Source organism: Octopus bimaculoides, chromosome 8 (genome assembly GCF_046866305.1).
Source record: "Octopus bimaculoides isolate indiv1 chromosome 8, ASM4686630v1, whole genome shotgun sequence".
Lineage (NCBI taxonomy): Eukaryota > Metazoa > Mollusca > Cephalopoda > Octopoda > Octopodidae > Octopus > Octopus bimaculoides.
Genome location: NC_142935.1, coordinates 5667670 through 5695343, shown reverse-complemented (window position 1 = coordinate 5695343; position 27674 = coordinate 5667670). Strand labels below are relative to the sequence as shown.

General features: G+C 34.5%; 1 protein-coding gene across 17 annotated transcripts in view; it reads left to right on the top strand.

Annotated features, from left to right (window-relative positions):
• The window catches only part of LOC106878895 (receptor-type tyrosine-protein phosphatase kappa), a 594862-nt gene that overhangs the window by 422784 nt on the left and 144404 nt on the right, over positions 1–27674 (top strand). For 12 of the 17 annotated variants that reach the window (XM_089356041.1, XM_089356040.1, XM_089356031.1 and 9 more), the window contains 4 exons: positions 4739–4908; positions 15853–15940; positions 17678–17751; positions 25163–25199. In XM_089356041.1, the coding sequence (XP_089212167.1) occupies positions 4739–4908; positions 15853–15940; positions 17678–17751; positions 25163–25199 (369 nt within the window). The remainder of the gene's footprint in view (positions 1–4738; positions 4909–15852; positions 15941–17677; positions 17752–25162; positions 25200–27674) is intronic. The other 5 variants (XM_089356042.1, XM_089356034.1, XM_089356032.1 and 2 more) reach the window with 1 other exon arrangement.

Below are 27674 nucleotides of genomic sequence, written 5' to 3'. Positions count from 1 at the left end.
TTCAAATTTCTATTGTTTTATATATGTATATTTTCTTACTTGTTATTTTCACTTCAGTAATATTTCTATGTTTACTATAGTTTTACAATCATTGTACAACATACATATCGATCTTTACTACTGTGTAAACTGAGAGCAAGATAAATTGAAAGTTCTATCATTAAGAAATAGTATAATAAAGGTTAAAATAAATGAAAACTCGGATGTGTGGACGACTACCAGGTTCAGTTGAAAAATCTTTTTAAATAGTTATTAAATTGATTAATCGATTTCGAGCGTTGACAATCAAATGGAACATTATTTCAATATTTCCGTTCACAGTATAGCAATTTTCTATCACTATTTGCTATTATGAGTAAAAAAATCGTTGTAATGATGTCCAGATTAATCATTCTAACGACACAGCTCAGTTCCATGTTTGGTTTCTTAAAATGGTGAAGACAATTTTTATGACACCACTGAGTAGTGGTTCTAACAAAATACTTCATAAGTGGTTGTAATGAAACACCTCAGCAATGTTCATTTATTAACACTCACCAATGCTTATTGTAGTGAATCAGTAAGTGCACGCAGATGAGGTCTCTCAAGGGAAGTTCTAACGGTGCAATTCGGTGTCGCTTTTTGCGAAATAGTTCAGTGGCAGTTGTGATGTCAAAGCAAATATGTGTTGGTTCAATGTCAAACGTATGATTTGGCTATAATGAAATAACTCAGTGTTTTGTAGAATGAAGTCTTAGAAATCTTTTAATGACGTGACTCAATAGGATATGATTTGTGGGGATTTAACTGCTATTTTAGTGAATAAAGTGGGGGATGTAGACTCTCTCAAAGGTAAATTTCCCAATTTAAAATTACTAAACTTTTGACGTATCACTGATATAAAAATTGATCGTTGTTCGACTGAACTTAGAATCTGTGTTCAACGGTTGATAATATATACATAGTTTTTGTGTATACAGTTTGTTTTGTATATGCAGAACGTATAAGTATTTCGTAGCATTACTGATAAAATAATACGCAACCACTGTACATTAAACGTATAATTTGTGGCCAACTAATCTCCCATACAAGAGCCTGCAAAGTATGTAGGTAGTATTTGAAGATTATGTACTAAAAAGATGAATTATAAGAGGAAACAAAAGAATTCTCAAACACCAGTAACTGAACACTGTCACTAGGCTCCATCTTTTTCACAAGTTTTTACGGAATTGGAACGACTGGTGGAATTTTCAGGATACTGAAACACAGACATGGTCATTCAGGCATATTTAATTTCGTTGATGTTCAAATGACACAAGGTTTATGTATGATATTTTGTTATCCACAGCTTGTCCTAAATTTTTCGAAAGTCAACAATGCAAGTCTGGCATCTGCAATATTGTCAGATTCCCATTTATAACGCAACTGGTGCCCCAGTAAGACCGCAGTTTAATGACTGAAACAAGTAAAAGACAAAAAATAAAAGATATGTGTGTGTGTGCGTGTGTGCTCGCGCATTATCTTTGTTATAACAGAGGGAGATGGTAAATTCTAGACAAGCTATTCACCACAATCAACATTCTAAATACATGTGTTCTCAATTTCGATACTAAAAGACAGCCGGATAAAAATGGACGTAGAAAAATCACGAGTACAAGTCGCCAGAATAGCAGAATAGCAGAATAGCAAAATAATTAGATACTCTAACGATTTCTTTATCTCGTTTGCTACTTGCTTCTGTGCTCAGGAAGTTTTAGGAAAGAAAATCCCGTGTTGTATGTAAATAATCTCTCTGCCCTTTGGCCCCAAATGTGTCTTCTCTCTTTCAAAACAATATTTGTCATGTATAGCTGAAGAAACAATGGCAGCTAAGTAGTATTTGAATGCGAAGAGGTTAACATAAACAAATACATTTTTTTGTAATATTTCGTCCAAAATACGAAATGTTAAATGTAATATTTCGCATCAATGCTACCCAGGTGTACATGAAATATAGAAACAGGTTATTTCGGTCAAATGTTGTGGTAGTATTTCTATATTTTAAAGAGGAATTTCTCTTGTTATGGAGGTTAGAGTTTAGGTAGAGAAAACAAATTCGTGTTTTGTTTTGTTGAATTTTACAATTTATATTTCGTTTTTGGATTTGGTGTGCAAGATTCTTTATGTGAGTTCTTGTGTTGAAGCATATTCTGTTGTGTCTGGGGAGAGTCATTTTCATTTTGTGCTTTATAATTTAACATACTCACCGGTAAAATTTCCACTTATTTCTTATTTTTATTTTCCTAAAATTTTCGTTGCGTCTTGCAACCTTTTCAATAGTCTTGACTCTCTTATATATAAATTTATATCTAATGTAATAAAGGTTAATATCTATAGAATGAGATTTAATGGTATTTTGAGAATTACAACTGGTCAAAATAGCGTACATTAAACCAACAACCTCATGGTTTATACTTCCTATCCTCTTATCTATAAAACTGTACTGTTTGCTGAATTTGTGATTTAGCAAAACACGAATATCTATCGTTACATTTACAGATCACAAGATATTCCAGAATTTCTGAGAACTTGGTTAGATTTCATCTCTCCGTACAAATTTCCCTCCACATTCAAACCACAAATAACACACTCATATCAAGGTTGAGCTTCATGAAAATAATTTAAAGCATCAAAAATAGAAAATTAAGCTAAAATTATGATTTAAAAATTTAGTCAATATTTGCATAAATGTAATAAATAAGAAGGTTCGATAGTTACGCCTTATTCGTCAATTAATCCTTTAGTTTACGTCATTATAAGTGTGCCATCGCTATTAAGTCAATCTAAGCTACGCTAGCGAACAAACACGGTTCATAATTAGTTAATCTATTAAATAGACACTAAGCTTACATACATGCATATATACATACATACATACATACACACATAAACACATGCACGCACGCGAGCAAGTACACACACATAGACATACATTTGATACGTGCGTGAGTGTATATTCTTGATTTTAGTGGGATTTCAAATTACTCTATGTAAACAGTGTCCATTACTTTCTTGGCACGACGCGAGTCGAGAATATCACGTGTTTACCTTGTCTCTTCCATTACTGGAAGTTTAGTAATAGGAATCAATTCGAAAGAAATATATGTGTTCATGACTAGCAAATATATTTCCTATCACACACACACACACACACACACACACACACACACACACACACACACACACACACACACACACACACACAGCAGACAGAAATATATGTATATATATATATATATATATACATATATATATATATATATATATATATATATATATATATATATATATATATATATATATATATATATGCATGCATACACAAAGTTACAGCGTGAACATAACGTTACAAATGAAATATTGAATTGTATTGTTCTATATAAAAGCATTAACAGAAACTGTGTGGTTTCTTTAGGAAATGTTCTAAACGATATTTCCTATAAAAGTCATTTCACACAAGTTCCAAGGTTTCTAATAATAGGTCTTTTTACAAATACATGTATAAAAAGTATTTTTGCTGTGGCCTGGTAAATTAGTTTTACCTAAATATAAGTTTATTTTTTACTGTTGATCTCCTCTTGCCAAAATGACTATTTGTCATCGTTTGATTCAAATATATGGAAGCAGAATTTTGTAACAATTGTAACGATGAGATAAAAGCAATTTCTTACAAGTTGGTTATCCATACATTACCTGTCTTTTCCTCTCCTAGTTTTTTTTTATCTAAGTGGATTCGAGCGACTTTGGTGGATAGGATGTGTTCCAGTGGCTAAAAGTTCCATCTTTAACCATTCTTCTCTACATACGGCTTTATATGTTTTGAGCATTCACTGACATTGAATTTTCTAAGGAATTTACTTGTTGGTTAATGTGTTTGGTCGATATATATCAGTTATGTTCCACACAGCTTGTCACTTTGAGAGAATTGTAGTCAGGAGTCAAAGGTCAAAATTGAGCAAAATATTTGCTGTAGCTCATCTTTTATACTAAAGCAGAACAATGTACATGATGACATTTCCAGTCAATTAAGATCAGAAGCCATGAGAGCCAATGTCTGGTACTGCATCACGGCATTTTATGGTTGTTGTCGTTATTATTATTATTATTATTATTATTATTATTATTATTATTATTATTATTATTATTATTATTATTATTATTATTATTACAGGCGGTGAGTTGGCAGGAGCGTTAGCATGCTGGACGAAATGCTTAGCGGTATTTCGCCAACTGCTATGTTCTGAGTTCAAATTCCGCCGAGGCCGACTTTGCCTTTCATCTTTTCGAGTTAGATAAATTGAGTACCAGTGAAACACTGAGGTCGATAAAATCGACTGACCCCATTCCCCCCAGATTTCAGGCTTTGTGCCTATAATAATAATAATAATAATAATAATAATTATTATTATTATTACGACATGCTTAGCAGTATTTCGCACGTCGCTACATTCTGAGTTAAAATATCGCCAAGCTCGACCTTGCCTTTCATCCTTTCGGGGTCGATAAATTAAGTATCAGTCAAGTGCTGGGGTTGATGTAATCGACTTATCCCTTACCCCCAAAAATCAGGCCTTGTGCCTATATCAGAAAGCATTATTATTATTATTATTATTATTATTATTATTATTATTATTATTATTATCATTATATAAAGCATATATCTAGAATTTGTTTTAATATCTATTCTGTTTTGCTAATACAATATTTTTTTTCCTTCTAGAAAACTTTGAAATTGAACCCCTTATAGAAGCAGCTGTGACAACAGACACGAATGAACCAGTGTACGGCAATTTAGGAGTGACAATTCCATCTGTGAAAGTGGAAGACCTGTGGGATTATATAAAGCGGAATAAAGAAAATGACATGGAAGGTTTAAAGAATGAATATAAGGTAATTCTTTATAATTATAATTTTTCTCAAATACAAAGACCCAGGCGCGGCTGTGTGGTAAGGAGCGTGTTTCCCAAAGCACATGGTTCCCGCTTCAATCGCACTGCGTGGCACTTGGTCAAGTGTTTTCACCTATAGCCCCGGGCCGACCAAAGCCGTGAGTGCATTTGGTAGGCGGAAACTGAAAGAAGCCCGTCGTGTATATGTATATACCTATGTGTGTATTTTCGTGTCTATATTTGCCTCCAACAACACTGCTTGACAACTTAGTGGTTCTGCAAAACAGAGTGATAGAATAATTACCAGGCTTTAAAAGTCGTGGGGTCGATTCATTTGACTAAGAATTCCTCAGGGTGGAACCCCCAGCATGACTGAAACAAATCAAAGACAAAATATACAGAGTAGCTTCGAACCCGAAATACGCAGAAAATCTTGTTACGAATATTTATATTTTATCATCTAATTTACGATTCTAAGACGTCCTCCAATGCAAACTATTCATATTGCTCTCACTCCTAATAGCTTTGAAAATATGGATTTCTTTATATCGAAACGCTGTGGATGTGAAATAAATGCATGAAATAAATGTTAGTGCCTGAATAAGCTTTGGCTATTTTTGTTTCGTTAAAATCAATTCAGGAAAAGCGTAAATTAAATTTATGCTACTTTGCCTCCTGTATCCGTCAATATATGCTGTTCTTATCCCTTAGTTGTGTTAAATTAAAAATATACTTTTCTCATCGGCTTGAATCGTCTCCTTACACAAGAAATATTCACATGTTGAATGTTAACTAGAAGCGGGGTGAGTGCTGATATAAATCTCACTACTGTTAAGGGAATTGCTTGACTGTGTTGCGCCATTACTGATTCAGTAGAAATATCATGTCTAACTTCTTCATAACCATATATAAACCTGAAGCTATGTAACATATTCTGTGAAAATGGTTCCAGGCTTAGTTTAGAGCTGGAAATCTAAGTGTAAAATATTTTGTCCAGTAGAACTCATGTATGCTCCGGGTTAGCGGGGGTATGCACGTGTAGGTATGTATATATATATATATATATATATATATATATATATATATATATACACATACATACATACATACATACACATATGTGTATATGTATATATATGCACACAATTTTCATATGTGTACGTATACATTTCCTTTTGTTCTTTTCCATCGAAGTGTGGCCAAGCAGGGGCACACCGTTGTAAGGTGTAGTCAATGAAATCCATATCGATTCATATTTCAGGTGCGTTACTTCTGCCGAACCCAGAAAGTATAGGGACGTGAACAAACCAACACCATCTGTGAAGCGGTGGGATATAAACACAAACATATATATGTATATATATATATGTGTGTGTGATGCCATAATAGAATACATTTTCCTAAGTGCGGCGTCATGGGACTGCTATGGCACAGCTATACTTTCACTTAACCATCTCTTTATTGTGCTGCTGCTGTATAAGTCTCTCTGAGAGATTTAGAAATGCCATATTTCTAATTTTATATATGCATAAGTTTTAGCAGGAAAAATGTATTTAGAGTTGCATATTCTCAATACCCATCAATCCTTATAAACTTCTGTGACATTAAACAATTCTTCTAGATTATTCGACTCCGTAGACAATTTAAACGTCCCTGATGAATAAGAAAATTGTATGACAAAATATATTTATGTTCCTTGGAAATAATCGTTAAACTTCCTTACTTTATCAAAACTGCACCTACAAAAGTGTAATGAAGCTATTTACAGTTATCTTTGCCATTTGCTTTTAGCTTTAAGGACTAATTTTCATTTTCTTTCATAAACCTATTACATATTTCCTTCAATAAAATAAAGCTGATAACTACCGCTGGCTCTATATTCCTAATTAATTTTCTACACTACAGTTTGTTTAGAGGGCGATAAATAAAATCATTACTTTGAATTAGTTGTACCGTCGATAGGATTATTATCGCATTAGAGGAATAACTCTCATTTATTAAGACGCTTTAAAAATATATGCATATAAGTACTTTACTCTACATATTCCTTTTATAATTTATTACCACTTCTACTTTTATTCTCTTTGTTTCTACTTCATACTGATAGCAATCTTCGTCGTTTATTTCTTCTTCATCTCTCCTTAGCTTTGCTTGTTCAACTGAAATTATTTCCATTTTCTAATTTTATCGTTCATTATTCTCTTTTACAAATTAGTTGTAATTTTTACAGAGTTTATTAATGCCTCTTGAAAACGTTAAACTATGAAAATATCTTTTAGCAACTATTTTTTTCAAGAACAACAATTCATGCGTCCAACAATTGGCCACCAAAACATAAAGAGTGACTGAATTAAATAGACAAAAATGGAGTCAGTGTGTATAGCAGCGTATACATGCATAGCAATCAAAAACTAGATACAATCAAATTCAGTTTACTGAAGCCAATAGCTGTGGGAAACTGGTCTTGCAGGTTCAGAAATATTTAAAATTGCAAATGCAACTAACAATTAACATTATAAATAATAAACCATATTATAATTCAGCTTTTCACAACTAACAAAAAAAGTAATCATTTATGCCACTGCTTTAGTGACATCGGTTTTTCTCCTCCAATATGAAGCCATACAACCACAACTAGCAGCGCATGCAGAAACAGGTATCACAGATATCAATCTAATATTGCTTTCAATAATTAATGATCTCCCATATTAGAAATCCTGTTCAGCGTAAAATAGATTCATTCAGCTTATTCAATGAAACCGCCAAATGTTTTTTACTAAGTTTCGCTAACCTTGTAAAAATAGGCGCCCTTGTTTTGGTATAGTTTCTTCAGCTCTCAAAACAATTTTGCAAACCTTAATATCTACTGAATTTTTGTAGGATTTAGAACAATTATTTATGATATTCTAAATATTTTTCACATAAGATTATGCATATTTTGAATTAAGTATCAATAATTCGGCACTTTCACGAATAAATGTATGTTTATAGAGAAATCTGATTAGGATGACTACGGAGCATATATCTATATATATATATATAGTACACATCCGTCGGTTTCTAGAGACCATGGATCTGCACCCAAAGAAATCGTGTCAGTTGCTGATGGTGGTGCAACGTCTGTTGTGGCTGCACAGGCCCACACGGGAGTGTCATTCATGCATACAGCGACTGCATTTGAAGGAGCTCTCTGCTGGTGCTGCTGATTTTTCCTTCCATCAAGTGTACTTTTCTTTGATGGCCAATACCTGTTTTACTTACTCTCTCTTCATTCACTTTCGCGCAGTATTTGCCTCCAGTGTGGGTGATCATTTGCTCTATATATATATATATATATATAATACAAGGGTCGTTCGCTTAAATTCCAACAAACAAGATTTAATATTCACTTTTCAGGTATTATATCTATAAATACTCAGCATTTTCTAATTGTTGTTGGAAGAAACTATAAATATTTGCAAATTATTGATACATAAAGCATAATAATTTATTGATGCAATTAATATTTATACAAACAGCTAAGTGTATATTATAAATAGTTGTGTAAGAGATATAAATATATAAATATTAATATTTATCTCGCTTGGCATTGTTGTATAAAAGTATGTCTACCTTGATTTAACAGCATGAAAGACATTGCTTAGTTTCACTTGTTCTCGAATCATTTTGTTAGTATCAATTCATTTTAAGTTCCGTGAAGTTTCTTTATTCTGTCCAGCGATAATCGTAAACAAATGTAATTATACCTGAAATCTTATTTCCGTTTCAATATCACAAAGATTTTTACTTAACATTTCGTATATTACAATCATACTACCATCTTCATGCATGTCTTTCAATTGGTTGCACTACATATATAATACAGAGTTTTTATATCTGATGTCCACAATATTATTATTATTTATTATTGTTGTTGTTGTTATTCTGAAAGACTCTCGGATAGATCATAATTACCGGTTATTCTTTACTTGAAAGCAAGCAATAACAAATCACCAAAAGTTTCAAGTAGTGCCTTCTCCTGTGACTCAAAGAGACAATCCCCTCCTTACAATGCAAGCTGTACCCATCAATGCCATCTTCTGGATCACCTCGAGTCTGACAGCAGTTCCAATATTCTTAATATGTTTTTCATTGCCCTTGGAAACTGCTCCTAATACTCCAATTACCACCGGTATCACCGTTACTTTCCTCATATCCCATAACTTTCCTTCTTGTCCCGCAGTGGCTGGTATTTCTCACACTTCTCTGTTACCTTACATTTCACCCTCGAATGGCTGGGTATTGCAACATGAAAACTCACAGCTTATTTTGCTGGGTATGATGGAAAGTGTCCACAGCTAGCAGACTAAGTTGACACTTGTTTACTGGTCATGCTTCAAGAACCTTGTGAATAATTCTTTTAGTTTCAAGCAATGCTGATTTTTGTAGGTGTTTTACCTTCACACTTGCACCGACCTTTTTTTCAGCCATGTTGATAGTTGAGTGCACTCAACAAACTTATTGAGAGTTACATGTATGGATCAAAACAGTTTGATTCAAATTCGTTGGTACACTGAGTTTCAAGCGTGATGCTAGTCTTCATAGTCTTCAGCTATTTTGAATTTGAATGGAAGAAGCTGATTGCTATTACCGTAAGGTGAGCTGTGATTCGTCGAGGAAGGTCACGCAGTGTCATGATTTGATTTTTGCTATATCCAATTCTTTATTGCCCACAAGGGGCTAAACATAGAGGGGACAAACAAGGACAGACAAAGGGATTAAGTCGATTACATCGACCCCAGTGCGTAACTGGTACTTAATTTATCGACCACGAAAGGATGAAAGGCAAAGTCAACCTTGTCGGAATTTGAACTCAGAACGTAGCGGCTGACGAAATACCGCGAAGCATTTCGCCCGGCGTGCTGACGTTTCTGCCAGATTTTTGCTATATCGGTATACCAGCGACAACAAAATACCGCATGATGAACAGGATATCGACCGTGTGGTGGACAGGAAATCGGTCAGTTTGTTTGAGGGATGTAGGAAGGGCCAGTATGTGCAAGTATATAGTTGTATATGTGAATGTGTAGACGCGCTCATATGGTTTTGCGTGCATGTCTGTATTGATGCGAGCGTGCGCATCTGAACATGGGTGCGCAAGTTCCTCAGATATATAAACGAACATGCGCGCGCGCACACACACATATGCATATACATGTACGCACACACACACACACACACACATGCGTATTCATTTATATGTACATGTGTATATACGCATGCATGTACGCATGTATATATATATATATATATATATATATATATATATATATATATATATATATATATATATATATATAGAGAGAGAGAGAGAGAGAGAGAGAGAGAGAGATTAAGGAGTGGGTAATCATTATTTTTCACACGGCGTTTTAATTTATCTTTCTTAGTGCGACAAAAATCAGTAATAAACTAGAATTTTTGCTGCATTACACTAAGTGGCATTCTACCCAACCAAACCGTATTAATCGGGTGTTCGCCTCTGGTAAAGTTTTGCCAGAAACAGAGATACACGTGTAAAAATGCCGGGCGATATTTCATACATTATGTATTAAATGAAGCCTTTGAGGTCGATAAAAGAAATACCGTTAATTGACGTGTATTGATTCAATCACGAGTAACATACTCTTTCGCAAATTGGTCTTTTGTGCCAAGCTAAGATAAATCGATAATTAGTATTCTTCAACATTTAAAAATTCAAAATAGCCAAACTCTGAAAATAGCCATGGCATTTCTAAATATGAAGACATCGATCTAAATTTAGTTCAATGGGAAAATATATTTCTAATAGAAATCATTATTTACAATTTTGATCTCCGTTTGCCACTTAAATATTTTCCTGAAATTGTTTATGTTTATCATTATCTCCTTTTGTACGGCCGTTTACAACGGTAAAATGATTCTACTTATTTCGATGTTTCAGTAAAGTGTCGTTGTTTAATATTTCTTGATTTAATTGTTAGAGGTGCAAATTCTAAACTAATAACGGCTCGCATATGTTTGAGTACATCTACTTTAAAATATTAGCTCGATTTAAGGCATTTATGAATTATTTTCACTGCTTAAATGCAAAATTGAATATGGCAGTCTGTTTGAAATCTATTTTTATTAAACTTCCGTTTTTATACCTTCTAAGGGCTCCTCCTAATATTTAACTTAGAATGATTTCTATTTTACGTATTAAGCTCTGTTCTTAGTTGGTATATTGAAAAATGAATAAACGAAAGAAAACAATTACACACACACACACACACACACACACACACACTAACACACACACACACACACACACACACACACACACACACACACACACGCATACGCACGCACACACATACGCACGCTGATGATGTACTCTCCCATCTAAGACGACCAATGATTTGTTTATAGTGATCAAAAGTATGTGCCGCATATTAGCTCCCTCCCTCCATCAAATCGCCGTTGCTTAAACAGATGCGCAGTGTGGCACGTGTCACGTATCGAAGTGATCGCAGAGCAAAGTGGGAAGAAATGGTATGCTCAAGAACACAATGTACCACCCGGTCTAGAAATTGAAACTACAATCTTGTGATCGTGAGTGAAACACCCTATGTACACACGTGTATGTACACATTCATGCTTTAATATTTAGGCATATATATATAAATATATATGCATGTCTGTTTATTCACACACAGAGATATAAACACAAACACAACATACCTATCTACATATCTATCTATATCTATCTAGATATGTGTGTTTGTGCGTGTCTCTGTGTGTGTGTGTGTGTGTATGTGTGTGTGTGTGTGTTTGTGTGTGTGTGTGTGTGTGTGTGAAAGCAGTATGTGTTGTTTGGACGTTTTAAATATTACCTTTTGGTTTCATTTTCCTTTGTTGTGCATTAATTTTGGTTGCTACCATTGTCTGATGACTGAAAGCCCTGACTAATAAACCTCTACACAGCACTTAGTATATCTTGTACATAGAATATAGTCTCATCTCTCATTTAATGAATATTTATTTTTATTATTTTTATTTCGATTAAACTTTTCAAGTTACAATGCAGGAATTATAATTTCTATTGACAAGGTAGAAATGCTTTCTTCAGCTTCCGTATTTACCGTTTATATCTTTCCTAATTGCAGTTTTCTTGAAAGTGTATCAACCAATTTTGTGTATTTTAAGATGATTTAATCTCGAAACAAAATCTTTCATGAAGCCAATGACTTCACTTCATTCAGCAATATGACTCTTCTCTCTAATGCCTCTGCTTTTTATTCCAATGGATTGCTACCGTTATCAATCCTATCAATCCTATGATTGTTTTTCATTCTGTGTTCATCTGAAGTTTTAACTTGTTTAAAATGCGTGAATACACGAAAGGACAAGACTACTATGAACTGTATGGAGGAATATGTATAAAATACTTTATTATAACAGTATTATAATTCTTAATGTAACATTTATTTAAAATGTTATTGTTTTATAATGTATATAATACTCCTCACCCTTTCTCTATGTGTGTGAATATAAACATATGTATATATGTATATATATATATATATATATATATATATATATATATATATATATATATATATATATATATATATATATATATATATATATATATACCCGTCAGAGTGTAAGTATCTTGAGAGAAAAGCTGAACATTAGAAGCATCAGTTGTGGCGTGCAAGAGGACGATTGCGCTGGTATGGACATGTGGTGAGAATGGAGGAGGATAGCTGCGTGAAAAAGTGCCACACCCTAACAGTTGAGGGAACCCGTGGAAGAGGTAGGCCCAGGAAGACCTGGGCTGAGGTGGTGAGGCAAGACCTTCGTACATTGGGCCTCACCGAGGCGATGACTACTGACCGAGACCTTTGGAAATGTGCTGTGCGTGAGAAGACCCGGCAAGCCAAGTAAGATCGTTGCCAGTGCCCCTGGACTGGTTCTTGTGCGGGTGGCACATGAGATGCACCATTTTGAGCGTGGCCGTTGCCAGTACCGCCTGACTGGCTCCTGTAGGATTTTCGAGCGAGATCGTTGCCAGTGCCCCTGGACTGGCTTGTGCGGGTGGCACATAAAAGACACCATTTCGAGCGAGGCCGTTTTCGTGCGGGTTACACGTAAAAGCACCCACTACACTCTCTGAGTGGTTGGCGTTAGGAAGGGCATCCAGCTGTAGAAACTCTGCCAAATCAGACTGGAGCCTGGTGTTGCCATCCGGTTTCACCAGTCCTCAGTCAAATCGTCCAACCCATGCCAGCATGGAAAGCGGACGTTAAACGATGATGATGATGATGATGATGATGATGATGATACACACACTAAACGAGGAAATCTCGTACATAGAGATAGGTTCCAACCACCACCAGCAGTAGCAGGTGCATCTCCAATTTATCCGCCGACAAATACACTTTTGAAAAAGCTGCCCCGTATATAATGCTGCAATAGAAAGATAGAAAGGTCCAACTTCAAGAATAGCATATACTCCATTGAACCAAATATAAATAGGCCAAGCAGACTCAGGAGAAAATCGTATGGTTCAACTCACCTTATATCATGAATGTAACTACTAACATAGCTAGGAAATTCTTAAAACTAATAAACAACCACTTTCCACATTCACACAAATACCACAGGATCTTCAACAGAAATGCTGTTAGCTATAGTTGCCCCGCCCCTTTCATTACAGTGTCAATAAAACTCAATCACAATTATCATTAACACACCAGAAAAAACCCCGAAATACAATGCGACTTCAGATCCCCCAAATCGTTGCCCTTTAAACAACTGTCTTGAGAAAGAACTCGAATACGAAAGAGAAATCGTATATCATGGACCCCAACGGAATAGCAAAGACGTATATCGGAATGACGGGCAACTCGTTCAAGGAAATGTATACACAGCACCCGACACCGTTCAGAGATAAAAACAAAAACATGCAGCATCCTGTCAAATATGATATGGACATTGAAAGGAGGTAGAATAAGCAACCCTGAGATAGAATGAAAAATTATTGCTAAGGCCAAAAAAATACAGAAGACGGGGTACCAAATGTGAACTCTCTATCACTGAAAAATTAAATATTATACAATCAACAGATAAGATCCTAATTATTAGGGATTAATCCTTCTCTCCCTGCATACACAAGCAATATTTTACATTCAAATATTTCATTGAAGAACCACTATCTGCGACGGTAACATAACCAGGATAGCCCCTTTCCCAAAGGTGAACACATAGCACACAAACTCCGCACAAAGAGGAAATATGCCCCAATGACGAACTACCTCAGCACATAAGTATAAGAATACCATGTCCAAAGAAAAAAGGCAAAATAATGCAAACAAATTGACCACAAAAAGATTCGCCCAAAAGACAACTCCAAGGGAGACAAACAACGAAAAAATTCCACCTAGAAGTAACGTCCCTTGACTCATTAATTCATTGTCTTATTCACGTGAATTTAGGAGAACCCCGTGAAGTAAATGATGCTGTGTTTTCCAGAATGGAGGCAAACACTTTCTCCATGTGATCGACTTGAAAATTTGTTAAGACACTCGGATATTTTCCCACTTTTGTTAACATGAAACCAATGGTAGCCTTAATTCAAAAATAAAGAAATTATATCCACCAATGTAGCCTTGGGCATTCATTTTCATCGTTCGACATTTATGCACAACTCACATATACACGAATAAATGTGTGCGTATGTGTGCTCAATACACACATATAGGTATATGGAAATTTATTTCTCAGAGATTCCATTAATAATTAACTTCCATTATTTATTTTAAATGAATTAAGCTTTTTGATGTTAATTAAGTACATACACAAACACGCACACATATATACATGCATACATACAAACACCACACATATGTATATTTATATGTGTGTGTATATATATATATATATATATATATATATATATATATACATGTATGTATATAGCCTTTGCCGATTCGTGATAATTCATTAAAAATTTCGTTGTTGGTAATATGGAGCATGCGCAACTATATCTTCAAGCAGTCAGATGACATATTTTGAAACGGAAACAGGAAATGCACACGAGACTTTTAGTACATTCTAAAGTTGCTTTTCATTTTCTCTTCTTATACATTTTCATTTGTTAATTTGTCATCTATCAAATAGTTTTAAGTGTGGGATGAAGAAAGTATTCAAACCTTCTTTCAAAATATGTTAAAAGTTTAAAAAAATGTAGTTTTATAATTTCTATGTTCGTAGGGGCAACTATACGCACACACACATATGTATGTATGTATGTATGTATGTGTGTGTGTGTGTGTGTGTGTGTGTGTGCGTGTATGTGTGTGCGTGCGTGCGCTAAAACTCTCTATGAGACGTTGGATATTTTGGAATTCTCATTTGATTACGAAATGCTGAGTTTGACTAAAGCAGATGGATAATAGAAATAATGGTGTATATTATATTTAACAGTGGTGTATATTATGTGGCAAAGCTTGGATGTTTCCGATACTGTCTTATTATTAATAATTTATATAAATTGTAATGGTTACAAAGAACGAAATGAAATGTGCGTTGATGTTAATGCTTCTTTGTCTTAGCATTGAACATTAGAACTATCTGACTTATTACTACTTCAACTATAATATTATATTTCTAATAACTTTTGTGTATATTACAAAGATGCATTTCAGTTTTATCATTTCATAAAATTGTATTTGTTACATAATCTTCACATTTTTTGCAGTATACTTTGAATTTTAATGTCGTCAAAATTAGATCCTGACCATTAAAATAAATTCATAATTTTCGTATTCGTATATGTTTCGTTCAACTGCTTCGTCTTATCTATAGTATATACGAATAAAATTTAGTATTGAAATATTTTGAATTCTCCTAGTTTCTATACATTCCATGTTGTATATTTCAGCTCACGCCAGCAGGACTCACAGCAAAATGCGATGTAGCAAAGAAAACGGAAAATAAAATGAAGAACCGATATGGTAATATTGTAGCATGTAAGTAATGTTTTCTTCAAAACTTATTCATTAAAAATATGATAGATGATAATAAAAGCCAGAGAAATAAATCACAATCGAGATTGAAATGCACTTCAATAAGTATACGAATTCTAGTTACATAGTATTGTTAGAGTTAAATTTACTTGCTTCTTGGGTACGAACGAGATAGTGGAATGAAGTGGTGTATGGCAATGAAGAAGTGGCAAAGGAAAAGAAGAAAGAAAGACGTGGTGAATAGTGGTAGATATGAGTTACTGACTGGATGGGAGATTGGTCGGAGGTTCAAATATTGCAGAAGCACGTATCAGCCTTGTACATAGCAAATGTCATAGCCATACTACCTCAGTCCAGCGTTTGTTGGTCAGTTTGACGAAAATGTCGTCGTCGGTGGTAGTCAACAACCAAGTCCGATTATCTCGGGAGCTAAGACGTTTTGATTCTTCCTAAAATCGAAATCATCTGTAAATTCGTCCTTTCTTTTGTCACCAACAGATCACTAAATGGCTTCAGTTTTACGTTCAGTGCTAGCTCCTCGGAGCTCCTTGGAGCTCTCTAGCGCAACATTCTTGGACTCTTCAGCTTTCTCCAATCTGGAATCTCCCACATAATTTTAAGACGACCATTTCTTTCTCACACGTGACTACAATCTAAATGACCTGTAGTCTCTTCCTTTCAGTTCCTTCCCATCACGCTCAGCCGTTTTCTTTGCTTGCTCGCCAACCCCTGCTACAGTATTTCTCCTGTCATTTACAAAGTGTCAGCGTCACCTGTACATGATACATATTCCCGTGTCATGGGTCACATCACCATCTGCTTCACCATTAGTTTTACTTTATTAAATATCGCCTGAAAGGTGTTTGAAGAGCTGATCACATATACTGCAGCAATGTCTCATTTTAGCATTAGTTCCGTTTCCACTTGTTTATTGCGAATGCTTAAGTGCCACTTCAATCCTCCATGTGACTTACAAGTTTTTTTGACAGACATTGCACTGAAACTGGTCATCCGGAATGAAATTCCAATAGTTCATATATCTTTTACCCACATGGGAACGCTGGTGCAATCTCATACCAGTGTGAAATATGTATTCTTTTGTGCATAAAGAACATTTAAAGACTCGATGAGAAACTCTTGCAATGTTATTGATATCAATCTCATTTTTACGAAATTTTATTTTCATTTCAGAATGCTTAAATCTGTCAAACTTAAAATCTTTAACACTGCCCCAAATCATAACTCTCCACGCTTTCCTATCTGCTGCAAGCGAGTCAAGACTTTTGCATGCACACACATACATATCTGCATACACATATATATACATACATACATGCAAAAATACCTCCTGCATACTTACTGTCAACATACCCCCTCCTCCTACCTGCTTACACTGAGACACTTTATTTACGCTTCAATATTAATACAAATTCAGCCAACGAATACCGAAGTATTTCCAATTTATTTCATTTTATTTTTGTATATACTCTTTCTTCTTTCCTGTTTCCCACTTCCGCCTTGTATAAGGACCCAGTATTCAAAACGTCATTGTATATCTCTATCATTTTATTCCGACTGTTTTTATATATTGACTTGTTAATTTCTCTGTTTTTGTTTTTCTATCGCATCCTTCTAATAATTTCCTAGACATGTTACTCTTTGTTGTTACAAAATATAAATTTTAATTAACTTTGCATTAAAACAGAATTCCCTTTAATTCTTGTAATTTTCTTGTTTCAGATGATCATACAAGGGTAAAGTTAAACATTGAAGATGATCCACATGACGATTATATTAATGCTAACTATATAGATGTAAGTACATTCCATTAAAACTCCAAAATTTGTTACTTTTCAAACAATCTATAATGTGCAAATAATTCTAATACGATTGGAAAATAGAGACAAAACTATCGCAGTATATGTAATTTCAGCAACTTATATATATAAAGAAACGGAAAGAATTTTGTCACATCTATACATATATACAGACATCTATGTATGTATGTATATCATTTAGTTTATTTCAAGATTTCAAGATTTCTTGCCAATAGTGAAAGAATCGGTTTCTAACCTAGACCAAAGGCTTTGGAATTTCATCATCAACGACAGGGTATTTTTTTGTTTGTATGTATTACGTATGTATGAATGTATATATGTGCAGATTTGTATGTTTTATTTATGTATTCTCATAAATATAGTTGCATATCTACACATGCTCATATGTTTTAAATGATAAACTCCTGGAAAGTTTTACAGATTTGTACAGTGATGGAGTCATCGAATTAGCTTTCTCCTTTCTGAGAAGCTTAATTTCTTATAAGGTGTTTAGACAGTGACCGAGTAAGCGTTGTCAGATCTGGACACGATTGCACTTATGGACTTTGGTAAGCTTTCTTGGCATTCATCTCACACAGACTCTATGGAAGCGAAGCTTGTCGAGGATGATTTCGTATCCACAACCATGACTAAGTTGCAGAGAACATGCAACTAAATTGATGGTCACTCATCGATTTGCTGAACCTTCTCTCGGGCTTGATGAACCTTCACGTCAGTGGTGGAAGTTGATGGGCGTTCTGCTCCCTCTCCGTGCCTCACGCTTGTCTAGCCAGTTTTAAATTTCCCGATCCATTCCTACACACGTCTGCGTTGTAGAGCGCTGTCCCCATATTTTACTTAAAGCCGGCAACAAATTTCAGCCCCTGTCATCGCTTCAGATCAAAGAAATCGGATCAATGTTCTCTGTTATTATTTGATGCACATTGCTCTGTTCACTCTGTAACTCAAGAAAGAAAACTGGAGCGATCAAGCTCGAACCTCGGTTACATAATCACAAAGGGACCACAATTTATCGCGCGAGCGCTGACGGCAGGTCGGTCAATGTAAAGAAAGTTTTGGGCAAAATGCGGATAATCTTTAACTTCCCTTAGTATATATATTGCGACAGTGGGAATAAAAATTTTATCTATTCCTTCCTTCACTTTGTGGGAGTATTTTTTCATGTCTGTTAATTTTCAAACCATGTGATATTGTTTTGATATCGGCAATTTTGAGGAGTGGTGGTCGTTTAGTCGATAATATTAACTCCATTGCTTGAATGATAGTTTATTTTATCGATATGAAAGGATGAAAGGCAAAGTTGACCTCGGCAAGATTTCAAAACAAATAGCACTTGGCATTTTGTTCGACGCACTAACGATTCTGCCAGCTTTGTTTTAAGATCGTAAGTTATAACAATATGAAATATTTTGAATTCCCCTGCTGCATTTCTATACGGGAAAGCCTGGTTTTATTGTTGTCCAAAAGACAGCTAAAGAACCACACACATTTGATTGCAAATATCACCCACAATGTATATTTAGTCTCTAACGACACTTTTTCTTGACATTCGTTCAATCCTTCATTCTAAAAAAAATATTGAACTATCAATATTTTAGAATTGGTCATTCGTTTGTGTTAGATTTATATATTTGAAAAATCATCACAAATCCTTCTCAATGAATATAAAATACATTAGACCTGCCTGTTGTTAGTTAAGCGTTTTGCAATAATGATTTAGGCTTTGCATTCTTACCATGGACATATATCACAGCTTCCCCATAAACACGACATATTGTGGTTTGGAATAATATCGGCATTAAATTTCTAAATACAATTAACTTTCGACAATGTCGTAAAAGTTCTGATGTTCGTTTGTTTTGGTTCTTTATTCTAAAATTTATCATACCATTCTAAATAACGGGGCAGTGTTTACTACTTGGCTTGTTTTTATACTGGGAAATAATACGTATGGATGGATAAAACATCATCACATTCGTGAATATAAATGGATTTATTTAGAATCACATTAAATGTAGACGCATGGAAACACGAAGAAAATCTAACCGTATAGGAATGTAGAAAAGCAAGCTAAAATATGCAAATATATATATATATATAAATAAAATATATATACATACATGCATACACACAGGCACACACATGATTTATGTATGTGTGTGTGTGTATATATACATATACGATTTATGCATGCTTGTATGTCTGTATAGACATGTATATATGCATATATATATATATATATAGCTAAAATGTATATGCACACATGTTCATACCTGCGTGCATACCATCGCATGTCACTACAACGTATACGCTAAACTTCTGAAATGTGGCGCATAATCTCGTTGTGCTTTTAATGACTTGTAGCTATAATTTCCTAATTAGCCGCACACTTTGAGGTTTTGTGTAGCAGAGGCTTTCAAGCCTGAGCCTGAGGCAGTTACACATCCAACCAGTCCAATATTATTGATATATTTCTAAAGCTATAGATTCGTGATGGAGTAACAGCACATTTCTCATTAGTTTGGCGTATGTGTATGAATGAATATTCTATGTATTAGTATGTGTGGCTGTTTGCATGGCTCTGTATATACATATATATGTGTGTGTATATTTGTATACATACATACATACATATATATATATATATATATATATATATATATATATATATATATATATATATATATATATATTACATATATATATGTGTGTGTATATGTATGTATGTACACACACACACACACACACACACACACACACATATATATATATATATATATTGCATACATTTTATTAAGTTCTCTTTACTATTGTTTGTAAAACCAAACGTGTGTGTGTGTGTGTTTATGCAGAATGATTCGAAAGTTCATTCTGTATCAAAACACTGGCACCCTCTGTCGGTTACGACAACGAGCGTTCCAGTTGATCCGATCCCGACCAACGAAACAGCTTTATCGTAATATTTGCTTTCAAATGGCTGAGCACTCCACAGAGAAGCGTATCCTTAACGTTGTTCTCAAAGGAATTCAGAGTAACACAGAATGTGACAAATTTGGCCCTTTGAAATACAGGTACTACTCCATTTTTGCGAACCGAGTGGGCTGGAGTAACGTGTAATAAAGTAGCTTACCCAAGAACACAACGCACCGTTGGAAATCGAACTTACAATCTTACGATCATAAGATGAGTACCCTAACCAATAAGCCACGCGCCTTCACTACATCTTATCGGGTAACTCGCAACATGTTTGTTTCATCTCACTCTCACTTCGCCTCAGATTTCCTACTTTCTCAGCGCAGCCATCACCTACTTCCCTAGGACAATTTAATCCCGATATTAGCACCACAACTGCGTGTTAAAAGCGAGAGATCAACAATTCGGGATTACCGGTCTGCCTTTCTTACTGACACATACCCGGATCAATCCCGCACAACTAAACAGAATTACCATTATTCTGTATCAATTTTAGGATATTGTATAGAATTATATATGTGTGTGTATGTATATATATATATATATACATATATTATTTTGTTTAAAAGAGTTCCAACACTGTCTGTTTTTTATGTTTTATTTATATTCCTGCAAAACCAATGTGGGATATAGAATATGGAATATACAATATATAATATAATATACAATATATAATATAAAATAAAAATGGATGGTACAATGAAATAAAGTATTGAATGTCTTATTGAATATATGGAATATGTCTTATTGAATAGATGAAATACTGAGTGTTCAATATAAAGGATTATATATATATATATATATATATATATATATATATATATATATGCACAAGCGTACATAAAATTATATACATACAGAATACATTCCAGAGACCAATATACACCCAGAAAACCTCAAGTCCTACGCGTATCAAGGAATATATCAACATTTTATAATACCGACAATTTGAGAAATTAAGTTTACTCCATCGAAATTCAATTCGTTAGTTGTACTACTACTACTACTACTACTACTACTGATAAAAATAGTAATATTTTGTGCTAGGTTTCGTTTCTTGCTTTTAAAGTATGAAAATTTCCCAAATGCTGCTATAGATTTTTTCCTAGTGTTAAATTACATTGGAATGACATATTGCAGGGAAAAAATACAATAAAATATTTGTAAATTGCTGAAGTCTTGCGAGAAATACATTCAACAGTATAGCATTCAACAGCTTTAATATAAGTGATTTATTTTCAAATTAAGCTGATTCCTCTTGGCGTTATACTCTCCCTATCGGTCTCCGTAAAAATACTGGATTTGCACGTGTTGATATATTTTAACTCGTGGATAAGTGTCTTTATTCACTATATTCTCATATAAATACACACACATACACACACACACACACATATATATAACATTGTGTGTGTGTGTGTGTGTGCGCGCGTGCGTATATATATACTCGCACACACGTGCATATGTGTATATATTTACTGAAACAAATTTCACATTTTTACTCAGGTTACCAGAATGATTACTTGTTACATGTTTTTTCTTTTGTAAAATTGTTATAATTTTTGTTGAAAAAGAGAGAATAAGATTTTCTTGTGTGCAAATATTCAATCATTTCCAAATCAGTAAAAAAATTGTCTCCAAACACCTGTAATACTGCTTTGTGATAGACAAATATTACTTCTCCTTGACTAAAAAAAAAAGATGTGTGATATCTGTGAAGCTACATTTAAACTATTCCCCAGAATTTTTTCATTCTTTTACAAAAGTGGCCTTACATTAACAGCCTTCCAAATTTTTAAAAAATATTCTATTGGTTTCGTAGCTTCTCCTTTCTACATCATCATTCGACTATTGCTAGAACACGGGAAAGCACAGAGAAAGTATACGATTACATGTTTGTAACAAAATAGAGTATATCCCCTTACAATTGGCGTTAAGTATATAACACAGGGTGGAATTAATAGAGAATATAAGGCAGAGCTGTTAGAACGTTGGATAGCTTGTTTTACGAGAATCGTTTCGGCTCTGTACGCTGCGGGTTAAAATCCATCTGAAGTCAGTTTTGGCTTGCATTTTTTTAACCGTATCTATAAATAAAGTAGCAGTCATGCGCCCCTGGCAATACCTTATCTCCCCCTTTCTTTCTTTCTTTCTTTCTCTCTTTCTGTTGTCTCCAGAAGAAATCGGCTTCGATGGGATGGGCTCTGCTGGGCCTAAAAGTGCCCAAGGTATGCTGTATATAAAGGACAGCACTCCTACAATGAGGAACCATGACTTGGTATTAATAAATGATATCAAATATTCCTATCGAAGCAAACGTTTATTTCGTGTAACATTTAGGTTTCCTGTAGATAAGGAATGATCTACAGATCCTCACCAATTGTCAACGACGAAAAAGAAACATTTTGCTATTCTGGAATAAGGAGCCGCACTTACATAGAAAATGTTTAACTGCAGGAATTAATTTGATTTAACTGTAAATATGAAAGAGCTTCCAAACAAATAGTTTTCCAGTTTTAGGTAATAAATTTACAACCAATCACTTGTTTGAATTTAGAAAACCAAATCGAATCAAATCGATTAAAACTGGTTTATAAATTATATTAGTTGCAGCTTTAATACTATTAAAAATGAATAGTTCGATATGCTGTATTTCTATCATGAAATATCAAGAACATTCTTATGATTATTTACGACTGCGGTAAAACAAATAAATTGTTTAATCAAAACAAACGTAAATTGTTATTGTTGTGTTATGTGAGTGTTACATCTACTTTACGCCAAACAGAATTAGTTTGTCATATTTAAGAGACTGAATTAACTTTCCATGTATTGAAGCATACCAACCAGTAACAGAATTATTTTGATAGAAAATTCTTTTATAGTTATACATGACATCTGTAGAATATTGAATCCACAATTATTTTAAAAGAGACTAAAATAATTACTTATAATTAACGAGTGTACAAATCAAGAAATATTTGGGAAAGGAATTAAATATTGTTAAATACTGATTGCTTCATTTAAATTCATTCAAACACATTGAATATGTTTCCGAGCAAATAATATAGTATATGTGTTTTTTCTCTTAGTTTCTATCAGCTAGACTTCTTCGAATTTGAACCTGATATATTTAGCTTTGAAAGTCAGAACAGCAGGTGAATAAGAGTACTATATTTAACAATGTTGACCAGAGATAATTGTCGGTAGCGATTAGTAGTACTAGATTTGGTAACGTTGCTTTCAAATTTTGGCCAGTATATTCTGGTTGGGGAGAAAGCCGATTACATCAACACCAGTGTTCAGCTGGTACTTATTTTATTGACCTCGAAAGAATGAAAGGCAAAGTCAACCTCGGCAGAATGTGAAATTAGAACGTAAACACGAACGAAATACCGCTTGGCATTTTCCCGGCGTGCAAACGATTTTGTCAGCTCGACTCCTTACACTATATTTGGTAATATTGGTTTCAAGTTTTGGCACAAGGCTAGCTGTTGGTGGGGGAGCTAAGTCGATTACTTCGACCCCAGAGCTCAACTGGTGCTTATTCTATCGACCACGAAATGATGAAAAGCAAAGTCAACTCCGGTGGCATTTGAACCCAGGATGTAAAGACAAACGAAATGCTGTTAAGCATATTTCCCGGGGTGCTAATGATCCTGTCAGCTCACCGCCTTACTATATTTAGTAATAATTGGTTTCAAATGTTAGCACAAAGTCAGTAATTTCAGGGGAAAGGTAATCGATTACATCGACGACCCTAGTGATCAACTGGTACTTATTTTATCGACCTCGAAAGGATGAAAGGCAAACCTTGGTGGAATATGAATCCAAAACGTAAAGACGGATGAAATGCCGCTAAGCATCTTTGCCCGGCTAACGGTTCTGTCAGACCGCCGTCTTGCTACATTTAGTAATATTGACTAGAGTTAATTAGGGCAATATATGCGAACTCCACTGACATTTTCCAACCAATTATCTTTGACGTCAATTTTTTATGGACGTTGACAGATAAAAAGTAAAGTTTAATTTTTGAATCGAAAGATCTCATGGAACATTTTAAGGTCATTTAGCCATCTTATAAAAATGCTGAAGCCACAGCTACGTATGTAACTCATTACGACCGAAGGTTATGTATCTTAAGACCCACGAGAAATAAAATAATTTTCATGTCATCACATTCTCCTTCAGAGATTATTCTTGTTGTAACCAAAAGTTAAGTCCTAAATTTATAAATTTCGTTACTCGCATAAATACAACGAACTGTACATCATGGATATATAATTTTTTTGTTTTATTAATAAGCACGTTTTCCCCTCCTCATAATTTAACATTAATCATAACCCGATTACAAATTTAAAAAAATATATTTGAAGTTTTCTTTAGCAATTGATTTCCCTTTTGTATTTTTCAGGGTTATGAAAAAGAAAAGGCTTACATTGCAGCTCAAGGTAAGTTGACATTTCTGAAACAAATAGTTTCTACCATTTCAACATTAGTTTCATTAGCGACGATCGGTTGCTTTATCTCCATAAACATTATGTATGCGACCATTACAAACGTTCTCTTTGGCCTATTATTGCGTTTTGGCAAAATGAGTTTACAACAAATTCTGGAGTCTTATTTTCTTATCTCGGTGACCTGACTCTAACAGTTTTACGAACATGAAAATAATATATTAGATTAATTTTAGCTGAGAAGAAAATATTAAAACAAAAAAACGTGTGAATAGTTGTGTGATTAAATTAATAGAAAACCATGGTACTAGAAACCGGAAAGATTGCCAGTAAACCAGGCTACAAAACAAATATTTGATGGCAAGAGAACCAGAGTACAGAACAAATAGTGGATTGTCAGACAGGCACTATAATACCGTTACAATAATTAGTTCAGTTTATCAAAGTAGTCTGTCAGTACCAAAACACAGGGTGATATTTCCCGCTAGAAGGGGCCCCACTACTAAAAGTATTCTGTTAAGTTTCGAACTGATGAGTTTTACGTTGTGCAGTTCTAATTGTCTCTTGAGAGCAGCGTGAAGAAAGACAAACTAAATAGGTGTCCTGCAAAAAATGTAAAAGAAAATACGACACTTTAACTATTCTTCCTGACACATGATCAAATGGGACATGGAAGTCGGGATAGTGGAAAAAAGCAACTTTAAGCACATTCAATTATTCTTTCAATCAGACATGCTACAATGTTATTGAACAGTTAGGGCTTATGTTCTTATACGCCACACCTATACCATTAGCTAAAAGAACCATGCTCCGACCTGTTTCAACGTGTGACCACATATATTTGAAATTAACCAAACATCATTGCATCAGTAAAATTTGTTGAGTGGGTAAGAGGCATAGGATGAAATGATTTCAGATTCATAGCAAATAAGAATCATTTATATGTATGCGTCATGTGCATATATGTGCATATATGTATATATGTGCATATATGTATGCGTCATGTGCATATATACATCTGTGTGCGTGCGTGCGCGCACGCTTTTGCATGTATGGATCTCTCTCTCTCGCTATATATATATATATATATATATATAGCGAGAGAGAGAGATCCATACATGCAAAAGCGTGTATATATATATATATATATATATATATATATATCCTATAGGACTGTCATTTAGCTTTAAAGCACGGGCATTTGTTGCATTTTAGACTCGTTATATTATTAAGTCAGTATCCATATCTCTACCAACATGCCACAGATCAATATGTTAGGTCGTTAAACGACATCGAAATAAGAATCTGCTCAACACGCACCGTCCGACTCTTAGAGACGTTACAGGGGCAATAACCGCGGTGAAAGACGAACTCGTCTTCACCTACAAAACAATGATTAACAAATTAACATCAACCCGACCACCAGTGCAATTCATTTATAAATTACCTGTACACATTCGTCACTGCAATATTCCACACTTAAAAACCCACATCACCATCACCACCACCACTATAATCGTAAGAAATTAACAATAATACAAGGATAATAACAATGCAACCAAGCACAAAACGAAATAATCTCTTGTATTACTGATTAATTAGCAATACACCACCCCCCACACACGTATATATTGATACGTTCTATATTTATTTATATATATGTGTGTGTAAGTGTGTGTGTGTGTATTTGTGCCTGTTTAAAGACACATACACACGCACGCACGCACACGTACACACACAAGCACTCTCTCACACTCTCACATCCATTCAAAAATATATGTAAGCGTATACATATATGTTACTGTGAATCTGTAACCGAGGTGTACATGCGTGTGTGTACGTATGTATGTATGTAGATATGTGTGAGTGCATATATAAGTGTGTGGGCATTATGACTAGATAAGTATTTGTTTAGAGAATGTAGAAGAACAAACTGGATGAGAAAAACTGATGCCAAACCATTTAATGTAAAATGCTGACAGGCATGAAGGCATAACAAAAAAGCGAAAAATCACTTGTAACATAACACCAATAACAACAAAAGTATGTTTACACGCGCGTGTGAGTATGTATATATATATATATATATGTTGTTGGCACTCCGTCGCTTACGACATCGAGGGTTCCAGTTGATCCGATCAACGGAACAGCCTGCTCGTGAAATTAACGTGCAAGTGGCTGACTACTCCACAGACACGTGTACCCTTAACGTAATTCTCAGGGACATTCAGCGTGACACAGTGTGACAAAGCTAACCCTTTGAATTACAAGCACAACAGAAACAGGAAGTAAGAGTGAGAGAAAGTTGTGGTGGAAGAGTACAGCAGGGTTCGCCACCATCCCCTGCCGGAGCCTCGTGGAGCTTTAGGTGTTTTCGCTCAATAAACACTCACAACACTCGGTCTGGGAATCGAAACCGCGATCCTACGACCTCGAGTCCGCTGCTCTAACCACTGGGCCATTGCGCCT